At 35.7% G+C, this 25,006-nt stretch overlaps 1 protein-coding gene across 5 annotated transcripts in view; it reads left to right on the top strand.

The window, feature by feature from the left end:
• The window catches only part of TRANK1 (tetratricopeptide repeat and ankyrin repeat containing 1), a gene marked incomplete at its 5' end in the record, with an annotated part of 101,363 nt that overhangs the window by 36,996 nt on the left and 39,361 nt on the right, over positions 1 to 25,006 (top strand). For all 5 annotated transcript variants that reach the window (XM_081283720.1, XM_081283721.1, XM_081283722.1 and 2 more), the window contains 2 exons: positions 3,540 to 3,671; positions 20,563 to 20,733. In XM_081283720.1, coding sequence (XP_081139846.1) covers positions 3,540 to 3,671; positions 20,563 to 20,733 — 303 coding nt within the window. The remainder of the gene's footprint in view (positions 1 to 3,539; positions 3,672 to 20,562; positions 20,734 to 25,006) is intronic.

Consider the following 25,006-nt stretch of genomic DNA (forward strand, 5'->3'; position numbering starts at 1 on the left):
AAGAGATTTAAATTGAAAGGATTCTGTAATCCTGGACAGATCTGGCAACAGGGTGAATCCCTGGGACCTAAGGAAAGGACTTGGAACAGACAGATGCTTCTGGGCAGCACTCTGGAGAGAGCTGTGATTTTCCCTGCTGGCAAAGGCAGTTTTGATGGTCCTCTCTCCTCCACATTTATTTTCTCTGTAGCCCAGAGGGCCTGCTGCTGTGTTGTGGAACTTCGGCTGTGAGATCCTAAAGGAAACATGGTTATTATTGATATAGTTGGGTTCTGTTCTTTTAGAAGACTGCTATTTTTGTAAAAAAAAATTTGTAAGCTTCACCATCTGGTTATAAGATTTAAATTTAAAAATATTTTTATTCTATCATTGACACATACACTCACTCACACTTTAGACAGAAGTGTGTTTTTCTTTGCCAGACATACCGGGCATCAATGTTGAACATTTGCCCAAACCATTTTAGAGCCAAAAGGTGTGAAGAAAACAAGTTCCCATCTACTTGTCTCCACAGGAATTGGAGTGGTTGGGATGGCCAGAAGTTTGAGGCCTTAGACCCCATCTTTGTTTTTGACAGATTTTTGTCTTGCCTTATCTATTTCATAAGTGCCCCTGGGTTCAATCCCCAGTACAAAAAAAAAAAAAAAAAGGCAGTTGAATCCAATCTTCTCAGTTTCAAATTAGGTAACTGGAATGCAGAATAGTGTTTCCCTGGTTAATTATGCTAGTTATAATGTCATTTCTCTCCACTAGTCTACTCTTTAAGTAAGCTCCTGCTGTTATAGGCAGAATTGGTAAAATTAAGTATTTAAGTTTATCCCTGATTGGTTTCTTAGAGGACAACTCTAACATGGTGCAAATGGTATCCACAGAGTTGACAGAGGTATGTGGCTTTCCTAGATCTCAGGAGTTACAAGGAAGGAATCTAGGAAAACACTTAAAATCTATTTCCTGTCGATAATGATGGAGTAGGGCAATCTAATCAGAGATCCTAACTTGATAACTGAAATGGACTAGTGGTTCCCTTTCCATATTCTCTTTACAACAATGCCTGTCCCCACCTGCTGTCTTTGTTGGCATATAGCAACTCACAGTTGCTTCTTTGGCCAGGAGCTTTTTACTCCTAGGCATCCCTTCCCAGGCAGGTTCTCCCTCAACCTTGCCTTCTTTCTTGGGGACATTCTGTTCCTTTTTGACTGATTGAGTAGGGAATACAAAGGTCAGCCCAGGCCTTGAGGGTAGGTCAGAGCTGTAGTACAATTCATGCCCTAGAACTGCTGGAGAGATCAGGCTGGAGCCAACTGCAGCCAAGGCCATTTCCTTGCTTAGCTCCTTCCCTAACCCTGTCCTACTGTCTTTCTCCTGAGATCTCTGTCTTTCCCTTGATAAATCACGTGTATAAAAATCTCTGACAAAATGGCGATATTACCAAAAGTTCTCTATAGGTTCAATGCAATGCCAATCAAAATCCCAATGACATTTCTTGTAGAAATAGATAAAGAAATCATGAAATTCATATGGAAAAATAAAAGACCCAGAATAGCAAAAGCAACTAACTCTAAGCAGGAAGTGTGAATCAGGCGGTATAGCGATACCAGATTTCAAACTATACTACAGAGCAATAGTAACAAAAACAGCATGGTACTGGTACCAAAACAGGCGGGTGGACCAGTGGTACAGAATAGAGGACACAGAGACTAATCCACAAAGTTACAACTATCTTATATTTGATAAAGGGGCTAAAAGCATGCAATGGAGGAAGGATAGCATCTTCAACAAATGGTGCTGGGAAAACTGGAAATCCATATGCAACAAAATGAAATTGAATCCCCTTCTCTCGCCATGCACAAAAGTTAACTCAAAATGGATCAAGGAGCTTGATATCAAATCAGAGACTCTGCGTCTGATAGAAGAAAAAGTTGGCTCCGATATACATATTGTGGGGTCGGGCTCCAAATTTCTTAATAGGACACCCATAGCACAAGAGTTAATAACAAGAATCAACAAATGGGACTTACTTAAACTAAAAAGTTTTTTCTCAGCAAGAGAAACAATAAGAGAGGTAAATAGGGAACCTACATCCTGGGAACAAATTTTTACTCCTCACACTTCAGATAGAGCCCTAATATCCAGAGTATACAAAGAACTCAAAAAATTAAACAATAAGATAACAAATAACCCAATCAACAAATGGGCCAAGGACCTGAACACACACTTCTCAGAGGAGGACATACAATCAATTAACAAGTACATGAAAAAAAGCTCACCATCTCTAGCAGTCAGAGAAATACAAATCAAAACCACCCTAAGATACCATCTCACTCCAGTGAGATTGGCAGCCATTATGAAGTCAAACAACAACAAGTGCTGGCGAGGATGTGGGGAAAAGGGTACACTTTTACATTGCTGGTGGGACTGCAAATTGGTGCGGCCAATTTGGAAAGCAGTATGGAGATTCCTTGGAAAGCTGGGAATGGAACCACCATTTGACCCAGCTATTGCCCTTCTCAGACTATTTCCTAAAGACCTTAAAAGAGCGTACTATAGGGACACTGCTACAGCAATGTTCATAGCAGCACAATTCACAATAGCTAGACTGTGGAACCAACCTAGATGCCCTTCAATAGATGAATGGATAAAAAAATGTGGCATTTATACACAATGGAGTATTACTCTGCACTAAAAATGACAAAATCATGGAATTTGCAGGGAAATGGATGGCACTAGAGCAGATTATGCTAAGTGAAGCTAGCCAATCCCTAAAAAACAAATGCCAAATGTCATCTTTGATATAAGGAAAGCAACTAAGAACAGAATAGAGAGGAAGAGCATGAGAAGAAGATCACCACTAAACAGGGACGAGAGGGGGGAGGGAAAGAGAGAGAGAAGGGAAATTGCATGGTAAAGGAAGGAGACCCTCATTGTTATACAAAATTACATATAAGAGGAAGTGAGGGGAAAGGGAAAAAATAAGAGAGAGAAATGAATTACAGTAGATGGGGTAGGGAGAGAAGATGGGAGGGGAGGGGAGGGGAGGGAAGGGGAGGGGAGGGGGGATAGTAGAGGATAGGAAGGGCAGCAGAATACAACATACACTAGTATGGCAGTAGGTAAAAAAGTGGATGTGTAACCGATGTGAATCTGCAATATGTATATAGGGTAAAAATGGGAGTTCATAATCCACTTGAATCAAATGTATGAAATATGATATGTCAAGAACTTTGTAATGTTTTGAACAACTAATAATAATAAAAAAGAAAATAATAGAGAAAAAAATCTCTGACTTTCCCTCAATAAATCACATGTATAAAAATCCCTGTTTCAGGCTTTTAGGGAATCTGACCTGAGCTTAAAATGAATAACTTTCTGTAATTCATCTTTTCCATTTACACATTCCTGTGTCTCCCCACACCTGTTTCTGGTGAGTGGAAACGTGTTGGATTTACCATTTATTACCTTAGTGTGGCACACATTGATTTGCTTTGCTGATTTTATGTATGTAAAAAATAACATCTATAACCAATTTTAATTCCCTCTAGGGGAAAACCAGCTTTTCAGGTGGTTAATGGACCATAAGCCTGAATGGAAAGGCCGCATTAACCAGAAGGATGAGGATGGCTGCACTGTCCTGCACGTTGTCGCTGCCCACTCCCCAGGATACCTCATCAAGCGTAAGTGGCAGCACTGTGCTGGAGGGGTGGTGTGGGCCTGGTAGTTTCAGGCTTAGAAAACCCACATAATTCACCACCACCTTTTCTCTTCCCACCTTGTGGCAGCCTCATAGGGCTAATCTTTCCCTTGAATTCAGCATGATTGGGATAATAGGCTGTATGTAAAAAGAGGGTGGGGTGAGGGGGAAGAATTGCTGGGATCACTTATTTTTTGGCTTTAAGTGGCTTCTGCAAGCTTGAATGACCCAAGAACATGGGCTTTGGCTGTGTTTGTCCCCCTCCTCACATTGCATGTTACAAGTTGCTTTATTTTATGCCAGATTTGTGTTAGCTGCAGAGTTTAACTCTGAGCCAGACAATAGATGTGGTCTTGCCTTCCTGGAACTTAGAATTTAACACAGGAACTATATGTAGCCTTCCATACTTACTGGGGCTAGGCAGGCCACATGGAAGAGAGGCTGGCACATATAGGGAAAAACTGGTTCTTTGGACATGGACTTACTTAGTTTGTGAAACAAGAAGATGTTCACTCCCATAGAGCTCTCTGATGGCACCCATTTTCCCTGAAACTCTCAAGCTTCTCCGTCTTTGTTTTCTGTTTTGGATGGAGGATACAATTTTTTTCCATAAAGGTAATGGGCTCTCAGACTCAGTGGAAGGAAGGTGACAGGGAGCTATGGGGAGCTTGTATCTGCTGCCATTGCAGCCTGAAGCTGATCATGGGCACCAGGTTGGGCTGTCATCTTGTAATGGCATGAAACATTGGGAATGTGAATTAAAAAAACTGTGATATCTCATGATTTTCAAATGGCTGATCAGAATTAAACATACCTGTGGAGCAGACATAGCCTAAATGACTCCTTTTGGTGGCCTCTAGTTTGGTGGGTCCTCAGAAATTGCAGCAGGTCTCAAAAATTCTCTTTTAATCAGGTCTCCAGAAGAGCTGGTGAATCTTGTTTTTCTAATGTGGTTCCCCACTGAACTGGGACCCAGGAACCTATATGTGGGACAACAGAGAAAGAGTGTCCTTTGGATTTTTTTTTTTTTTTGGTGGTGCTGGGGATTGAACCCAGGGCTTTATGCATACAAGACAAGCACTTTACCAACTGAGATATACCTCCAGCCCCTATGTATTGTTTTTGAGATTTATTAAAATATAATTCATGATTATATAATTCCCCTGTTTAATGTGTACAATGTAATGCTTTTTAGTAAATTTGCAGAGTTGTGCAGCCATCATCACAGTAAATTTTAGAAAATTTTTGTTATCTCCCAAAGAAACTCCATATCCATTAGCAGTCATTCCCTATTTCCCCTACCCCTCCAGTCCTAGGCAACCACTAATCTAATCTACTTTCTGTCTCTATGGATTTGCCTTTTCTAGAAATTTCATGTCAGTGTAATTGTATAATATGTAGATTTTGGGGACTGGCTTTTTTTTGGGGGGGGACTAGCATATTTTCAAGGTTCATCCATATTATAGCATGAATCAGTAGTACATCATTCCTTTTTTTTTTTTTTGTCCACGGAGCTACATACTTTGTTTTGTTTTTAATGTGTTTTTTATAATGTTATTAATTAGCTTGCATTATTTTTGGACAGTTGGCTCTTGTGAACTATGAATGGTATGTACTGGCTCCAGCATGTGCTAAAGCTAATATTAACTTATTAATTTATAGTTAAATTCTATGCCACCAATTACTATGAAATATTACATATTTCAGCCCTGCAAATCATCAAGAAAAAAACATTTCAAGTAAGGACTTTGCAAAGAAACATACCTCTAGGTCTCCTATTATCCATGTAGCTTGACTAACATTTGGGTATTTTATAGACGTGTCATGACTTTAGTGCTAAATTGGCAAGCATTCTAGTTTTAGTAAATGTTAGCACAAAAGGACTGGGCCAGATGCAAACTTCATCATATCAGCAAAAGCCTTTATTCAGGAATAAGTCATGCCTCTGATGGACCCACTTTCCTGGTGGAAAATGAGCCACTGACCAAAGGGGGAGCTTATGCTTATGCAGGTTACACTGAAAGGTGACTTTAATTAATGAGTGTGTCAGTTTGGGCACTCAGGAATTTGAGATCTGTTCTTACTGGGGGTCTGGGGTCAGTGGTCAATATCTGGGATTTGTCTTTACTGGGCCAGATGGAGGGTCTGGGGTCAGCAGTCAGTATCTGGAAAAGGATTTTTTTGGGGAAGGATTAATGCTTTGGCCTCTTCTCAGAGACTGTCATTCCAGACTTGATGGATATCTCCTTCCTGGAGCCTGTCTTGTCACTGGGAAAGAATGTATTGGGAAAGGATCAATATATTACCTTCTCCTTCATCCCCTCTCCTCAGGCCACACTATTTTGGGGTTTGTCATTTTCCATATCCAATAATCAGCACTGTCTAATGCAAATATAATATATATTATATAAGAGGGGCTTTATTAGATTGGCTTACATTATCAGAGGATGAAAAGTAAGTGGATAGCCAGAGAAATCAGTAATTTATCAGTCCAAGAAACTGGAAGCTTTAGAACAAGAGAGGGGCCAATGATATAGACCCTGTCTAAGGCCAAAGACCCCAAAACCCCATGGAGAACCATTGGTTCAAGTCTGAATTGAAAGGCTGAGGGGCCTGTACTCTGATGTCTGTGGGTGACAGCATCAGAGAAACACACACACTCTAAAACGGAAAGTTTGAACAAGAGCTGGTTTCCCCTTCTTCTGCTCTTTTGTTTCATCTGAGCCCTCAGCTAGTATTTATTTATTTATTTAGTGGTACTGGGTATTGAACCTAGGGATTTGTACATGTGAGGCAAGGACTCTACCAACTGAGCTATATCCCTAGCCCTTAGCTTATTTGATGGTGCTGCCTACATGTGGGGCAGGTCTTCCCCACTGTGTTCACTGACACATACACCAATCTTTTCTGGAAACACCCTCATGAACACACCCAGAAATATGCTTTACTAGTTCTCTAGGCATGTCTTAATCTTCTCAAGTTGACAACCAAAATTAACTATCACAACCTGTACATAAGAACATGCATTATTTGTTTTTCTCTGATTGCATTTTTTTTACTTAAGATCTATCCCTGTTGCTTAAAATGATAAAATTTCATTCTTTTTGTGACTGAATAATAGTCCATTGTGTGTGTATCCATTTTCTTTATTCATTCTTCTGTGGGTGGAAACTTAGGTTTATTCCATATCTTGCTTATTGTGAAAAATGCTGTAGTAAGCATGGTGGTGCAAATGTCTCTTTGACATACTGATTGCAATTACAGTAGTGGAATTGCTGGATCATATAGAAGTTCTGTTTCTAAATTTTTGAGGAAACTTGAAACTGTTTTCCATAGTAGGTACACTTACACTCCTCAAAACAGTGTGTGAGTTTTCCTTTATCTGTATCCTTACTAGTACTTATTATTTTTTGTCTTTTTTATAATAGCCATCCCAGCTGGGGTGAGATGTTTCAATGTGGCTTTGATTTATGTTTTCTTGATGATTAGTTATTTTGAACATTATTTCATATACTTGTTGGCTATTTGAATATCACTTTTTGAAAAATGTTTATTCAGGCTATTTGCTGGTTTTTTAGTTTGACTTTTTTTTTTCTGTTTGAGTTTGCAAATTCTGGAAGTTAATCCCTTGTTAGAAGAATAGTTTTAAAATATTTTCTCCCATTCTGTAGGTTGTCTGTTTACTGTCTTTATTCTGTTGATTGTGTCCTTAGCTATACAGATGATTTTTGCTTTGATTTAATCCCATTTGTCAATTTTTATCTTTACTTCCTACACTATTGTGGTGATGTCCAAAAACATCTTTGCCAAGACCAATGTCCTAAAGTGTTTCTTCTCTGTATTCACTTAATAGTTTCATAGTTTTGAGTCATACATTTAAATCTTTGATCATTTTGAGTTGATTTTTTTTTGTATGGTGAGAGATAGTGATCTAGTTTCTTTTGGAAGCATATGGATATCTAGTTTCCTCAGCACCATTTATTGATGAGACTTCCTTTCTCCAGCGTATATCCTTGCTTATTTTGTTGAAAATTATTTGGTTGTAATTACATGGATATATTTCAGTGTTCTCTATTCTGTTCTGTTGCTCTCTTAAGTCTGTTTTTATGCCAGTATTATATTGTCTTAGTTACCATGGCTTTGTAATATGTTTTTTTTTTTTTTCTTGGTGCGGGTACTAGGGATTGAACACAGGTGCACTCGACCACTGAGCCACATCTCTAACCCTATTTTGCATTTTATTTAGAGACAGGGTCTCACTGAGTTGCTTAGTGCCTTGCTTTTGCTAAAGCTGGCTTTGAACTCAGGATCCTCCTGCCTTATCCTCCTGACCTACTGGGATTATAGGTGTGTACTGCTGAGCATAGCTATAATATGTTAGGCGTGGTAATGGTTACAACTTTGTTCTTTTTTCTCAGGATTGCTTTGGCTATTTGGGATTTTTAGTGATTCCACACAAACTGTAAGATTTTTTTCTATTTCCTCAATGAATGTCTTTGCTGTTTTTATAGGAATTGCATTGAATCTGTAGATCACTTTTTGTAATATGGACATTTTAACAATATTAATTCTTCTGATATATCAATATAGGATATATTTTCATTTTTTAATGCCCTCTTGAATTTCCTTCATCAGTGTTTTGTAATTTTCATTGTAGATATCATTCATTTCCTTGGTTAAATTTATTCCTAGATTTTTTTTGTAGCTACTGTGAATGGTATTTCTTTCTTGATGTATTTCTCAGCAATTTCATTATTTTTGTATAAAAAAGCTACTTATTTTTACATGTTGATTTTTGTATCCTGCAACCATACTGAATGTATTTATTAGTTTATCAGCTTTTCTTTGTGGTGAAATAGTTAGTTTTTTTCTATATATAAAATCATGTCATCTGCCAACAGGGATAATTTGACTTCTAGTAATGTGTTAAATTGATGGTGAAAGTGAGCATCCTTGGCTTGTTATCTTAGAGGAAATTACTTCAGCTTTTCTCTATTAAATATGGTATAGGCTATCTCTTATTGTGTTGAGGTACATTCCTTCTACTCCTAATGTTTTTTAAGGTTTTTTTTTATCATGAAGGAATGTTGAATTTATTGTCTTTTTCTGTGTCTATTGAGATGAGAGTATGGTTTTTAAATCTTCATCTTTTTATATGGTGTTGTATTATGTTTATTGATTTGATGAGATATATTATGTTTATTGATTTATGTATGTAGAACCATCACTATATCCCTGGGACAAATCCCACTTGATATGTAATCTTTTTGATGTGCTGTTCAGTTTGATTTGCTAGTATTTTGAGAATTATTACATCTATGTTCATTGGGCTATTTGTTTCTAGTTTTCTTTTGTTGTTGTTGTTATTATGTTCTTTTCTGATCTTGGTATTAAGGTAATGCTGAGCTCATAGAGTGGTTTCAGGAAGGTTTTCTTCCTTTTAATTCTTTGGAATGGTTTGAGAAGAATTGGTGTTACTTTTTTTCTTTATAAGTTTGGTAAAATTCAGCAGTGAAGCTTCTGGTTCTGGGCTTTTTTTAATGTTGTTTATGTATTTATTGGTACTGGTCACATCCCCACCCTTATTTTGTATTTTACTTGGAGACAGGGTCTCACTGAGTTGCTTAGTTCCTCGCTTTTGCTGAAGCTGGCTTTAAACTTGAAATCCTCCTGCCTCAGCCTCCTGAGCCACTAGGATTACAGGCAAGAACTGCAGAGTTAGGCTATGATATTTCTGGGGGGAGACTTTATTCCAATTTAATTTAGTTACTCCTTACTGGCCTGTTCATGTTTTCTATGACCTTATTGTTCAGATTTAGTGGGTTTTGTGTGTCCAGAAATTTATCCATTTATTTAAGGTTTTCTAATTAATTGGTATATAGTTATTTGTAATAGTTCCTAATGATACTTTGTATATATGTGGTTACCAGTTATAATGTCTCCTTTTTTTATCTGTGATTTTATTTATTTGAATTGTTTCTCTTTTATTCTTGGTTAGTCTAGTTAAAGTTTTGGCTTTTGTTTATCTTTTCAAAAACCATCTCTTTATTTTGTTGATCCTTATCTTTTTAGTTTCTATTTTGCTTATTTCTACTCTTTGTTATTTCTTTCCATCTACTAATTTTGAATTAGATTTTTCTTGCTTTTCTAGTTCCTTGGGTTTTATCATCAGTTTTTTTTAATCTTTGTGTTTTTCTTTTTATTTTGAATGTGTTTGGAATTCCTATCAAATCACCTGTTTATACTGCTTTTATTATCTCCCATAGATTTTGGTATATGTGTTTTCATTTTCATTTAAGAAATTTTATAATTTTGCTTTGATTTCTTTCTTCTTTGACCCACTAGCTATTTAAGAGTATATTGTTTAATTTTCATGTATTTTTACAATTTCTTAAGTTTCTCGTGTGTGTGTGTGTGTGTGTGTGTGTGTGTGTGTGTGTTACAAGGGATCAAACCTAGGACCTTGTGTGTGCCTAGGCAAGTGCTCTACTTCTCAGCTTTAACCATAGCCTTCTTGTTTGATTTCTGGTTTTATTCCTATGTGGTAAGAGAATAAATCTTGTTTGATTTCTAATTTTATTCCTTTGTGGTCAGAGAAGATACATGCTATTATGTTATATTTTTGAATTCGTTGAGACTTGTTTTGTGCCTTAAAAAATGGCAAATGTTCCATGTGCTGGTGAGAAGAATGTATTTTGCAGCTGTTGAATGAAATGTTCTGCAAACTTCTATTTGTTCCATTAAATCTATAGCATAGTTGTAGAAATACGACAGGAGGAAATGGCAGAGGAGAGCTACTTAGTTCATGATAGCCACGAAGCAGAAGAGAGAGTGAGAACTCAAGGAGCCAAGGACAAGATATAGTCCCTAAGGAACATCCAGTAACCTATTTCCTCCAGCTTTGCTCCACCTGCCTAAAGTTACTGCCTGGCTATCAAATTATTAATCCATCAAGTGGATTACTCCAATGAAGAGATTACAACTCTCATAATCCAGTCTTTTCACCTCTGAACATTACTGCATTGCCTAAAACATGAACTTTTCAGGGGGACATTCCTAGATCCAAACCATAGCAATATCTTTTGTTCTTTTATTCTGCTTTTCTCATTTATCTTGTGGTTTAGTGGGATTTTTATTGATAGGGTTTGATTTTCTTCTTGTTCTCTTTTGTGTATCTTAGTTTTGTGTACTACTGAGTTTTGTTCTACGATGTGTTTTCATTATGGTCATTATCATTGTTTTGCTTCTAATGTAGGGCATTTCTCTCCCCTTCCTCCTTCCTTTCCTTTCCTTTTCTCTCCCTTCCTCCTTCCCTCCCTCACTTCCTTCCTTCCTTCCTTCCTTCCTTCCTTCCTTCCTTCCTTCCTTCCTTCCATTGTACCCAGGGCCTTGCACATGCTAGACTTTAAGTATTTTTTCTTGTGGTGTCCATCTGATAGTGATGAATTCCCCCAGTGTTTGCTTGTCTTAGAAAGTCTTTTATTTCTTCCTCATTTGGGATAGATAGCTTTGCTGGTTATGGTATTCTTGGTTGGCTAGTTTTTCTTTCAGGACTTATCATATACTGTCCTTTCTGTTAAGAAAATTGCTGTTAGATTAATGGGGATGCCCTCATAAGTGACTTGATACTTTTCTCTTGCTGTTTTCAGAATTCCTTTTTTGTTTTGTTATTTTTGACAGTTTAATTATATATGTGCCTCAAAGAGGACTTTTTTGTTTTTGTTTTTTGTTTTTTTTTTTGGAATGGGGGAGTCCTTTGAGATTCTTGGACCTGTATACCTGTATCTTTTCAAGCAATTATTTTTGTTGAATATATTTTGTGTGCCTTTTCCTTCTCTTATATTTCTGGAACATTCATAATGTGGATGTTTGTTCACTCAATGGTGTTTGACAGTCCAATTGTAGCCTATTTATTTATTTAAATTTTAATTTGTTATATATATAACAACAGAACGCATTATAATTCATATTACACATACAGAGCACAATTTCTCATATCTCTGGTTGTACACAAAGTAGAGTTATATCATTCATGTCTTCATACATGTACTTAGGGTAATGATGTCCATCTCATTCCACTATCTTTCCTACCCCTACGCCCCCTCCTTTCCCCTCCCTCCCCTTAGCCCTATCTAGAATTCATCTAATCCTTCCATGCCCTCCCCTCCCAACCACATTATGAATCCACATCCTTAAATCAGAGAAAACATTTGGCATTTGTTTTTTTGGGATTGGCTAACTTCACTTAGCTTTATATTCTTCAACTCCATCCATTTACCTGCAAATACCATGATTTTATTTTCTTTCAGTGCTGAATAATATTCCATTGTGTATATATGTGTATACATATTCCATTGTATACATTTTCTTTATCCTTTCATCTGTAGCCTATTTATTATACATAGTGAAACCGTTCCAGCTCTCTGAAAGTTGAGTAAAGGTGAAGTAAAGAGAGCCCTTTCTGTCTCCATACAGATGTGTACACAGGCTGCCTCTATGGCCTCTGCTAAATAAGGCCTCTCAACTTTTATAGGCTGCTTTTCCTCCTTTTTCCTTCTGTTTCTCCTTAACTCTTTTCCTCTTTCTATTTTTTTTAATCAGGGAAACTGTATTATTAAAAAAACAACTTTATTTTGAACTAACTTGAGACTTACAGAAAATTTGGCAAAAGTTTTCTTATGCCCCCCCACAGTTTCCTATAATGGCAATGTTATATAATCAAAGTTTAATTGTTAAAATCAAGAGAATAACATTTATATAATACTGTCAATACTATACAGACCTCATATGAATTTCACTAGTTTTTTTCACTAAAGCACCTTTTCTGTCTCAGGATCCTACATTACACAGTTTCTTCCAATCTGTGACAGTTTTTTGATCTTTCCTTGTCTTTCATGACTTCGATCCTTTTGAAGAATATTGGTCAGTTATTTTGTAGACTGAATCAGTTTGAGATTATTTTATATTTTCTCATGATCAGAATGCATTTTGGGTAAGAATATAGGAATTATCTTGTGTTTTCAGTATATCATATCAAGAAATTATTTATGTCAATATGTCTTATATGGTTAACCTTGATTTTTTTGGTTAAAGTGTGATCTTTTGGTCTTTCCACTACAAAGTTACTAGCTTTCCAAATTCTAATTAATGAATACCTTGGAAGAGATACTTCAAAACTATGCAAATAATCCTGTTACTTCTTAAAAGTTTTGAGGCCAATTATAGTATCCACTGGTAGATTTTGTCAGCAGTGTTTATTACTTTAATCTCAATATTGATTTTTATCTTTTTTGTTTGGAATTCTCTTGTAATTAAGAGCTAGCTGTTCCTTCTACTCATATATTTATTTTATTTTTAAAATTTTATTCTTTTTAATTATACATGACAGTAAAATGTATTTTGACATGTTATATATACATGGAATATAATTTCCCATTATATTACTGTCATTACTGTCATGTATAACTAAAAAGAACAAATAAAAAATTAAAAAAACCTTCCTATTCCTGTGGTTGTACATGATGTGGAGTTATACTGATGTGTATTCATATATGAACATAGGAAAGTTATCTTTCTTATTACCATCCCCAGCCCTTTCCTCATTCCCCTTTGTCTAATCCAATGACCTTCTATTCTTCACCCACATATTATGTGTTAGCATCCACATATGAGAGAGAACATTCAGCTTTTTGTTTTTTGAGATTGGCTTATTTCACTTAGCATGATAGTCTCCAGCTCCATCCATTTACCAGCAAATGCCATAATTTCATTCTTCTTTATGATTGAGCAACAATCCATTGTGTATACATACCACATTTTCTTTATCCATTCATCTGCTGAAGGGCACCTCGGTTGGTTCCATAGCTTAGCTCTTGTGAATTGAGCTGCTATAAACATTAATGTGACCGTGTCTCTATATAGTATGCTGATTTTATGTCCTTTGGGTATAAATCAAGGGGAAAACTGGGTCAAATGGTAGTTCCATTCCAAGTTTTCTGAGGAATCTCCATACTGCTTTCCAGAGTGATTGTACCATTTTGCTGTCCCACCAGCAATGTGTGATATTGATAATTGTCATTCTGACTGGAGTGGGATGAAATCTCAATGTGGTTTTAATTTGCATTTCTCTAATTGGTAGAGATGTTTAACATTTTTTCATGTATTTGTTGACCATTTGTTTTTCTTCTTCTGTGAAGTATCTGTTAAGTTCCTTTTTATTGATTGGGTTATTTGGGTTTTTGGTGTTAAGTTTTTTGAGTTGTTTTTATATCCTGGAGATTAATGCAGTTATCTGAGGTGCAGGTGGCAAACATTTTGTTGCATTCTGTAGGCTCTCTCTTCACTTTCTTTATTGTTTCCTTTGCTGTTAAGAGGCATTTTAGTTTGATTCCATCCCATTTATTGATTCCTGATTTTACTTCTGTGCTTTAGGAGTCTTGTTGAGGAATTCGGTTCCTAAGCCAAAATGATGGAGATTGGCTGCCCATATATTTATTTATTCAATTATGTCAGTATGGTCTCATGGATATTTATTTTATTATATGGAATAAAATCCAATAGCATCAATTTTTTTTTGCTTAAATGTCTCCATCTTTAGCTATGAGTCACTCCTTCAGATTAGCCCCTATGTTTTTTCATCAAACCTCCATCTATTTTTGAGCACTTCCTCACAAGCACAAAATGCTTCAAGCTCATCTTGAGATTTCCTTGTCCCAGCTCTGGAATCAACCACTCCACTTCTCTAGGGATCTCTGGTTACTATTTGGAGATGATATTGAAAACAAGATCTAGTAATAAGTGTGACATTTCTTTCTTTCTTTTTCTTTGTTAAATAACTATTTATTTATGTTTAGTTGTAGATAGACACAATATCTTTATTTATTTTTATGTGGTGCTGAGGATCAAATCCAGTGCATCACACATGTGAGGCAGGCACATTACCACTGATCTATAGCCCCAGCCCAATAGGTTTGGCATTTCTAATTAGAGTGTCATTTGTTTCTAGGACTTCTTAGTAGCTAGAGCTAAAATATACATGTGTATAAACTAACCTAGGATACTCACATCTATATTAGTGAATCTACCTGCATATGTCTATATAAAAAACCTTGAGTTAAACACATGGTCATTTAGCCTTTTAAAATTTGTAACATAAAAAAAATTTATAACATCTCTCATTTATACTATATTTATTTGTTTGTTTGATTCTGTGAATTTCAGGCTTGCTAATTTATACCTCAGTGAGAAACATTTTTATTGTATAGATTTATATTTATTTAGTCATTTTATGTTCATCTGTGCTTATTTTATTTTTTATCTTTAGCCTTTGAACAGTGAGTCAAGGTACTGTTCTTTCCCACCCACTTTACTGTGGTTTTGTTAGTCATTTGTAGATTGCTTAGGCTCTTTTTTTCAGTGTTTGTCCTATATTTTGTTTTTCCCCAGTCTTATTAGTTTGTTTGTTCATACTTGGGGTATGTAAAGAGCATGTGAAACATTGCTGTGAGATTGAGACTCTCTGGGAGTCTGACCTTTCCAAAAGATGTATTTAGAGAAATGTTACTTCCTCCTCATTTCTGCTCTACTCCCTCCATCCTCATTTCCCCTTCTTTGTGCTCCTTACCTGTCCACCCCTGTAAATAAACTGTCTTTAATTTCAGGCTCCTTCTTCCTTTTGCAGCAGTGAACAGATACATATGTATTTTATTACATCTCCTTTTTTGGGTGAAGAGTCACACTGTACAGATACACTTTGGCACTTCGCTTTTCATTAACAGTGTATCCCGGGGAATGTACTCCATATGAATTCATAGTGTAGTGTAGTTTAGTTATATATTCAAGTTTTCATGTAGGAGAGTTGCACCAATTTCATTACCACCAATAATGTATGAGAGTAACTCTCTTCCTACAGCCCTCCCAACAGAATTTGTTGTCACATTTAACTTTTTTTTTTTCTGGTCTGATAGATGAGAATTGTTCTCTTGGTGTCATTTTAATTTGCATTTATCTAATTATGTTGGATCATTTATACATTTGAGAAATTTTAAAATATTTTTTTTGAAAAATAATATGCAAAAAAGCATATTTATGTATTTATATCTCTTCCCCATTTTTCTATTTTTTTGTCCTTTGTCCTTGATTTTAAAGAATTCTTCCATTTATCATCTCTTTGTGGTATATGAGTATTTTTCTCCCAGTTTTTCAGTTATCTTCTGACTTTATCCTTTTTTGTCATACAATTACAATGAAATCAACTTTATCAATCTTTTGTTTTATTTTTCCCAGATTTGGAGTCAAAGTTAAAAAGTCTTTCTCCACAACAAAATTACAAAGGAATTTGCTGATATTTTCTTCTACATATCTTCTGCCTGTGTGGGTTCTTTTTATTTATTCCTGAACTATTGGAATTTAAGTATGAGTTTTATCTTTTTCCAAATGACTTCCTATTTGTCTTACCTCCATTTATTAAAAAAAAAATGGTCTTTGACCTCAGTGATTTCACCTGCCACTAATTCTAGACTTTCTCTTCTATTCTACTCATCTTTTTGTCTGTTGATGAATACATCAAGCTTCTTTGAATCACCTCTTTAAAAACCAGTTTAAAAATTTAAAGTACACTCGTACACATTAGGATGGCTAAAAGAGACAATAACACGTGTTGTGACAATGATATGGAAAAATAAGAAAGTTCATTTGTTGGTGGTTAGAAAAATGGCTCCTCTGCTTTGAAAACAGTGTGGCAGTTGCTGAAAAAGTTCAAGTTACCATAAGACTCAGAAATATGCTCCTAAGCACATACCTAAGACAAATGTAAAAGTGAACAACAATTTCTAAAATGATTATTTATAGCAGTATTATTCAAAATAGCCCCAAAGTGGTAAGTACATAAATCTTCATCAACTGATGAAAAGATAAACAAAATGCAGTAGATCCATACAATAGAATATTATTCAGTCATAAAAGGAAGTACTAACACAGGATGAAATATGGATGAATCTTTTATTTCACTTAGCATCAGATGCTAAGTGACAGAAACCAGACATAGAAGGCCACATTTACATGAAATGTCCAGAATAAGAAAATCCCTAGAGGTAGAAACTAGATTACTGGTTTCCAGGGTTGGTAGATAGGGTTGGTGGGAGATGAGGAGTGACTGCTAGTAAGTATGAGGTTTCTTTTTGGAATGATGAAAATGTTCTAGAATTTGATAGTAGTAATGGTTGAATAACTTCATAAATATTCTAAAACCTGTTGAATTATATACTTTAAAAGGGTGAATCTTATAGCAAGCATATAACCTATATCTCAATTAAAATATTTAGAGGAAAAAATAGAAAGTTCAAGCACTTGGTAAAAACAAACAAACAAAACCCCAAACACTTAAAAAGGATATGTGATAAAAAGTTAATCCTTTCCACAATGTCAGTTGCCAAACTTTTTTTTAAAGTCTTGTCAGTGTGTGTATTTATAAAATAATTTTTCCTTTTTCAAATATAAATGGGCATATGATACATTCTATTCAGTAATACTTTTCATTGAACAATATATCTTGACTATCATCCCTAATAGTAACTTGATAGTTATGTCATCTTTATAACCCCTTATAATATTTACTGTTACAACCATATGCTATTAATTAAGATTTAAATGTGTTTTAGTTTATTTTGCTGTTGCAAACAATGCTCAGAGATCATTCTTTTTATATTTTTATGAGTTGATAGGAATGTATCTGTAAAATGATTTCCTAGTTGAAAAATTTGTTTGAAATTATTTATTTATTTAGATAAATTTTAAATAGATTACCTTAGAAAATCAAAAATACAAATAATATATGCTGAGAGTCTCTATTCTAACACTGTTCTTCCATCTCCTGAATACTACTAGTATCTTATGTTTTCTTCTGCAAATATTTTTGATGTACATAAGTTTGTGTATGTTTAAAACATTAGCATGTTGGTATATTTGGATTTTGAAAGCTATTACTAACTTGAACCCAAGAAATGTTGCCCAACAGTGAATGGGATTATTTTCATATTGGGTATTTTTTGATAATGTAGAGTCAAAAACTCTTCACATTCTTTAATCTCAGCTGAATTTCAAATCTACTATTTGAAATAGTCATGACATCAGTAGGACCTTAAAAATCTTTAGTTCTGTTGGTATTTTGGTAGCTGCTGGTTGTTATGATGGCCCTGCTGGCACTTCAGCAGAGTGATTTGAGAATCCCAGGAAAGCAGAGTCTCAAGGAATCAGCAGAGTTGGGCAGCAGCAGACCCCAAACCTAGAAATGGTCATCTTCTAGAATTGAAGTAAGAGCTTGTTCCTTTTGGGTAAGAGTTTGTTCCGTATGGCTTGGTTAGAACAGGATACTCAAATTAGTTTAGGCAAGAAAGGGAATTTATTGACTCTTATGAATGAAAAGTCCAGAGTTTGGTTCAGATGCTTGCTGCAATGGTGTCTTCAAGAACGTGTCTTACCTCTTACCTCTGCTTTCTTCTGTGCTAAGTTCACTGTTAGTCAAGTTCCTTTTCAGTTGAAGCACCAGAACCTTCAGACTAACTTTCTGCCAATTTGTCAAACTCAGCCAAAGAGAGGAAACTCCTTACAATAGTTCAGTAAAAATATTACAAGTATGTCTAATTGACCTGACTTTGTCACATGCCCTACATGAACCAATCACTTGGCTGGAAGGATGGACTGATCTAATTGGCTAAGTCCTGGTTAGGTGATATCACCTGAAGGGCATGATGAGACAGAACCAGTAGGATGGAATTATTTGATTAGGTAGGTGGTGGTGAGGCCTTCATCTCTTGAGCTGGTGGGTGGGATAGAACCAGCAGGGAGGAATGATCTGATTAGCCAGATCCTGGTGAGGTATTAGCTCTTGGGCCAGGGAGTTGGATTGGAGGTGGAATGTGACAGGTCTTTGTGTTTATCTGATATTTAGTCTCATCAAATCAGGTAGGCTGAGAATGAGCAAGAGGCACTTTTCCAAAGGAAAACTGTCCCCCCCCCAACCCACTCAGGAAAAAAGGGAATGAATACTAGACAGGCAAAAAATTTTGTCACTGGGCTGGGGTTGTGGCTTAGTGGTAGAGCACTTGCCTAGCACTTATGAGATTCTGGGTGTGATTCTCAGCATCACATAAAAATAAATAAATAATAAAGGTATTGTGTCTAATCACAACTAAAAAAAAATTTAAAAAGAAAATTTTGTCAGTGGCCTTCAGATTTTACTTCTTTATCCCCTAAAATAATTTTGAAAACCTGTGTGCCTATTTATGTGTTTTTAAAAGGGCTTTTTCGGCATCAGTTTTAATTGTCCCTTCATTTGGGGCAGTATAATATAGTAATTATACTAATTTTCTATACTGTGTAATTTTCTATACTTTATATTCTATACTGTGTAACAACATAACCAAAACCAGAGTGGCTTAGAACAATACCCATTTATTAGCCCACAGTTCTATAAGTCAGTAGTCTGGTGTGATGTGACTATTTCAGCTCATTTTCTGGCAAGGATGAAATCAAGCTATTAGCCTCAGCTATGTTCTCATCTGGAGTTCTAGGCTCTCTTTCAAGCTTATTGGTTGAACTGGCAGAGACAGTTCTTTCTATGTTTCCTTGATGGCTGACAATAGAAACTACTCTTAGCTTCTACAGGCCACATACATTTAAATGTCTTATGGTCCCCTGCATCTTCATAACCAGCTGGGGATTTCTTATGCATCAGATCCCTCTCATACTTTGAATCTTTGACCTCTTCTCTTTCTGAGCTCTAGAACTTTGACCTTTAGGACTTTTGTGATTAGGTCAGGCTGATCTGGATAATCTCCCCATCTTCAGGTCAATTGATTTGGGATCTTAATTATATTTTCAGAGTCTCATTACAGTAGCACCTAGATTAATATTTGATTGTATAACTGGGATAAAGTATTTTTTACATTGTGTGTCAGGAATCTGGGTGCCTTATAATTTTGCCTACTGCAGTAAGATCCTTGAAGGGTAGGAAGTATGTATTTATTTTTGTAAAGTGAAAGATAGGCAGTTGTGACTAGGGAGATGAGAAAGGAGAACACTATAAGCAGGATGATATTTGGAATAAAGATGGCTTGGCAGGCAATGAGTTTTATTAAAGATTAGGTACCGAAGTTGGAGGTCAGGCTTTGATTTGTTTAACTCTGTGCCAACATAAGTTTTTGTGTACCTCCAGAGATATACCTGTTCCATTCTGAAAACTGTTGCATTTGTGATCACAGAGACACCTTGATGCTTGGCAAATAGAGTAGAGCAGCAAATGAAGCTTACAGCTAGAGGTTTGGGGCTGGGAGGGTGGAAACAATGACAACAAAAAACCCTGATGCCTAAGCAATTGCTACTTCTTTCTTCTCCTATCCCCAGATAGGCGGCGGCGGCGGCGGCGGCTGCTTCTGCTGCTGCTTCTTCTTCTTCTTCTTCTTCTTCTTCTTCTTCTTCTTCTTCTTCTTCTTCTTTTTTTTTCCTTTCTGGAACAATATTCTGTTTCCTCTCTAGGGAATAAAGAACTGAAGTCACAGCTTGCTCTTATCCTTACAGCTGTAACTGTTGCCTAGTAACCAGATTCCCCCTCTCCTTGCTTGTTGCCAAGGAGAGGGGAGAAAGGTAGAGAGGAGCGCACTTCTGAACCTCTTAAAAGCTATTGTCCTTTCCACTCCACACAGGACTCCTTGCTTTGGGGAGTTGGGTGGACTGCCCTAATCTGGCAGTTTAGGTTCCTTGAACAGAGGGAGCCTGATTCTTTTGTCCTGGGCAACTGGGAGGAAGAGCACTCATGGGGACGTCTCCTTATGGAAGGAACCATGACAGTCCCCCCTTCTCATTTTGGCCTGCCCTAGGACAAACAGAGGATGTGCAGATGCTCCTGCGCTTTGGGGCAGACCCCACTCTGCTGGATCGACAATCTCGGTCTGCTGTCGATGTCCTGAAGAGGAATAAGAACTTCAAAGCCATTGAGAAAATCAACAGTCACTTGGAAAAGCTGGCTACATGTTCTAAGGACCTATCAGGTACAGCTCCTGTAAATTAACTTTTTTGGGGGATAAAACTGGTTCTGTGATATCAGATACAAATCAGTTTATCTCTTTTTGGGACACATAGATCTAAGTGAGACCCCTCTTCTCCAACATTCAGAAAACTGGTATGCTTTTTTTGGAAAGATAGAATGAGATAACTCTTATTTAGAAGGTATCTATGACATTCTGGGAACTTTTCCAGACCCACCTTTGAACAGTATTGGTGATTTTTCCCCCCACATATTCACACAGTTACAAATGAAAAAAAAATCATACAGAGTAGGAGATGACAAAAATCAAGTGTACTCCTCAGAAAAAAATTACTGCCAATAATTTAAAATGTATATCTATTTCTGAATTTATTGACTTGGGTTAGTCTCTATTGACAGACTCTCCTGAATAAGAGGAAGCATTTAACTATATCACTCCTACTTGTTGAATTTGATCTGATAAGATTACTTGTATCATTTATATTCCATTTCTTAACTGTGAATTTTCCATGTTTCATCTATAGATTGATTCTAAAAAATGAGAACAGTGGGTGCATGGTAGTAGTATATAAATGTTACCCTTTCTATAACTAGTGGCATGGCTGGACTCACAGAAATCAATCACTAAATGTCCTGAAAACTTTGTTCTTTGCATGTGATACTCTTAAAAACATCCCAGTTTAATGAAATATGTATATATTTTTATGTTTCTTGTAGTTTCTTGCACTTATGGATTATCTGTTACCTGAATAAGTTTCTTTCTTGATCTGCTAGAGTAGCTACTTAATAAGTTTTTACAAGGGCAGCATCGATGGTAGACTTATTAAGTTCTTAAAAATGTCTTTATTTTTTCCTCATATTGATTAATAATTTGTTTGAGTATAGGCATTATATTTCATTGATAGTAAGTGTACTTTATCCCATTTTATTATTTTTGTAATTAGAATGAGTTTTATAACCAGTGATATGTTAAAGTAATGGCAGTTTTTTCTTATGTCCAATAATCTGTGCTATCTTTAGATTTATGAAATACATTATATAACCTTGTTACAGCTTTGAAGAAATTGTTTCATTGCCTTTTATCCCCAATTTCTACTGATTAGAAGTCTGATGTTAATCTTATTTTCCCCTTCTAGAATTTTTCTGTTTTTGAGTTCTCAAATTTCTTTCAGATGTATCAAGATGTGGGACCTTATTCATTGTTCTTGTTTGACACCTGTTGGTACATTTTAATCTGTCTTTCTTACCTTAGAGAAATTATCTTTTATTATTTTACTACTCTCCAATGTTTCTTTTCTCTTATTGCTACTACTGTTAAATGGGCAAGTTTCTTGAATTAATAATAAATGTCTTTCAACTTGTCCCTAATATTTTCTCCCCAGATTTTTAACTTGGCTTTTAGCTTTTCCTTTTATAACTCAGTCTGTCCATTGCTACATTTTGAATTTGGGAAATCATAGTTTTAATTTCTAAGAATCTCTTTCTTCTTATTATTGTTTCTTATTATAGAGGCTTATTCTTATTTTGCATTTATCACATCTTCTTGAATTACATTTAAGAATATTAATTGTATATACATGCAGATATATAAAGAATGTATATGTGTGTGCATGTGTATGTATGTGTGTATATCTATCTCTGTCTCTATCTATCTGTATTTATTTATTTAAAGAATGTTCTCTTCTCTTCCCTGAATGATTGCTTTTAGGGTTAGTTGATTCCTTTTCTTGGTTCTGTTTTGTGCTGTTTTCCTTAATCATCTTCTGTTCTTTGTATTATTTATGTTTGTGAATGAAGTAACACCTTGATCAATACTTATTAAGTGGATAGTGTGCATAGTTAAATTTGTTTCTTCAGAAATATTCCCTCCCTAAAATGGGTGGGTGAAGCTACTCTGTAGGTGGAGAGCGTTGAGGTGGGAGGCAGTCTGACGTCTAGGGATTAGACGTAGAGTATGGAAAAGTTTTATGTGGGGAGGTTGAAGCTGCTTTTCATTTAATACACCCTCACTGGAATTTCCCCATTTGTTTCAATTTTTACTTATTTATTTTAATATCATCTGTCCTTTTCATGAGGCCATGATAATGAGGAAAGAGAAATGTTTTTGCAGAGTTCTCTTTTTTTTCAATGGATTTTCTTCTCAAGCGATGACATATTATGTTTAGTTTTTAAATGACCTCATGTTTTAAGGAATTATGATTTTGTCTTGAGGTTATATAATTAACAAACCATTGTGAAGTGCTGAGAGTTTGTGTACATGATGTCAGTTTCAGAATTGTTTCTCCAATTTGAGAAATTAAAATAACCACAGGGATTACTTAGCTAATTAATTTCTAGGTTTTAAAATAATAACAACAAAAAGAGAACTCCTAGTTAATAGAAGAAAATTGCTGCTTTGTTTGCAAATTTATCTTTTATTAATTATGATTTTAATTCTTAGAATAATGGGTATCTTTAGTGTTATACTTCTTAGCATGACATTCATTTGTTATTAAAGTTTTAAGTTTTGATTGTTTGTTTCCTTGTATAATAGAATCTTTGAATACCTGCTAATCCAAAAAACATCTAATTGTCTGAGACAAATTTTTTCCCCTTTTGTGGGACTGGGGATGGAACCCAGGACCTTGGACATGCTAGCAGGTGCTATACCCCTGAGCTATACCTGCAGCCCTGAGAGATGATTCTTAATCTTACTTCGATCTTCTTCACCAGTTAAATCAGTAGCCTCTGTTTGGAACCCAGAGAAGAGACTCAGGAGAATCTCAGCCTGTCTATATTCATTACAGTTCAGCTTACTTGTTTGGCAGAAAAGCATTCATGAGAGGAATGTGCACTAATTCAGGCCTGCCATTTGACTCATCAGGTAGCCTGTGATGGCAGTGGATACATGTAAGCCTAAAGCCCCCTGTCCTCCTCGGCAAACTTGTTGGATGTTTGAGTACTTCAAAATTTTCTGAAACATTGACCATGAAGACTTTCATGACATGCTAAAGGAATATTGAAAGACTATAAACAGTTAATGTGAAAAGAACTGAACTGATACAAATTTAAAAAGAAGAGGATGATAGTAGTCAGGAAAGGCCAGTAAATCAGAGCCTTCCTGTATTCCCTAAAAGTACTTCTAGCAGCAGAACCCTTGTAGAAGTCTTCAAATATCTCTGTGTGTAATGATATCTGGATGGGAGAGACATTGTCCGAAATGTCAGTGTTCCTTTATACGTCCATGTGGCTGTATATAGTTGTAGTATACTTTTTGTTTCTAATATTTTGCCTGTTGCACAAACTTCAAAACCTAAGGTGGGACTAGGAGATCTTTCTAGACCAGTTCTATGCGATATAATTATATGAGACAATGGAAATATTCTCTATTTGTTGTGTCTGATATAGCCATTGGTTACATATACGCATTGAGCAATTAGAATGTGTAAGTCTTTTTTATTATTATTTATTTTTCCACATTTTTTATTGTTGCATTATATTTGTACATAATGTTGGGATTTGTTGTTATATATTTGAACAAAATGTGTATGTCTTGTACATCTGAACAATTGAAATTTTATTTTTCTTTAATTAACTTTTATGTAAATTAGTGTCCACTATATTAGACAGTGTAGTTTTAGACTTCAACTATCAAAAATTCTTTATATTCAGAATAGTGATCAAGAAAATGGTGGGAGGGTGAAAGGAAAGTTCCCTAAGAGCCATGGGAATGAAGATGGATTTACTTTATTTTTATGGACCATAATTCCTCCCTATCCATTGAGGGGACAGAGGGAAATGTCTTTGGAAACAGCTGCTGCTGGGGTGTTTGTACCCCTGTTCTTGAATAAAAAGTCTCACCCAATGATTTTGATTTTTTTTATATCAGTGGTCCTGAGTGCAGTACATTTAGGACATGAAGTTTTATTCACTTAGATGATAAATGAACATTTCAATTTCAGACTAGGATTAAAGATGCTTTCTCTCTTGATCCTTTCTGAGAGTCTCTGTTCCCCATTTTGCTGAAAACAGTGGTGCTGATCTCTTTGGATAGGGCTATCTTTTGCATGGAGGTAAAGAAATAAAACTTAAGAAATAAAGAGTCTTGTGGAAGATTTCTGGTTCTCTAAACCAGAGCTTTTCCAACGTGTTCATGTATAAATATTTGGAAGCCTATGTTAAGATGCAGATTTTGATTCATCAGGTTTAGTGTGGGATCAGACATTCTGCATTTGTCTCAGTTGCCAGGGAATGCCAGGGACCACTTTGAAGAACAAAACTTTAATCCTTTATAAATA

The sequence above is a fragment of the Spermophilus citellus genome (genome assembly GCF_964194105.1).
Source record: "Spermophilus citellus genome assembly, chromosome: 3".
Classification (NCBI taxonomy): domain Eukaryota; kingdom Metazoa; phylum Chordata; class Mammalia; order Rodentia; family Sciuridae; genus Spermophilus; species Spermophilus citellus.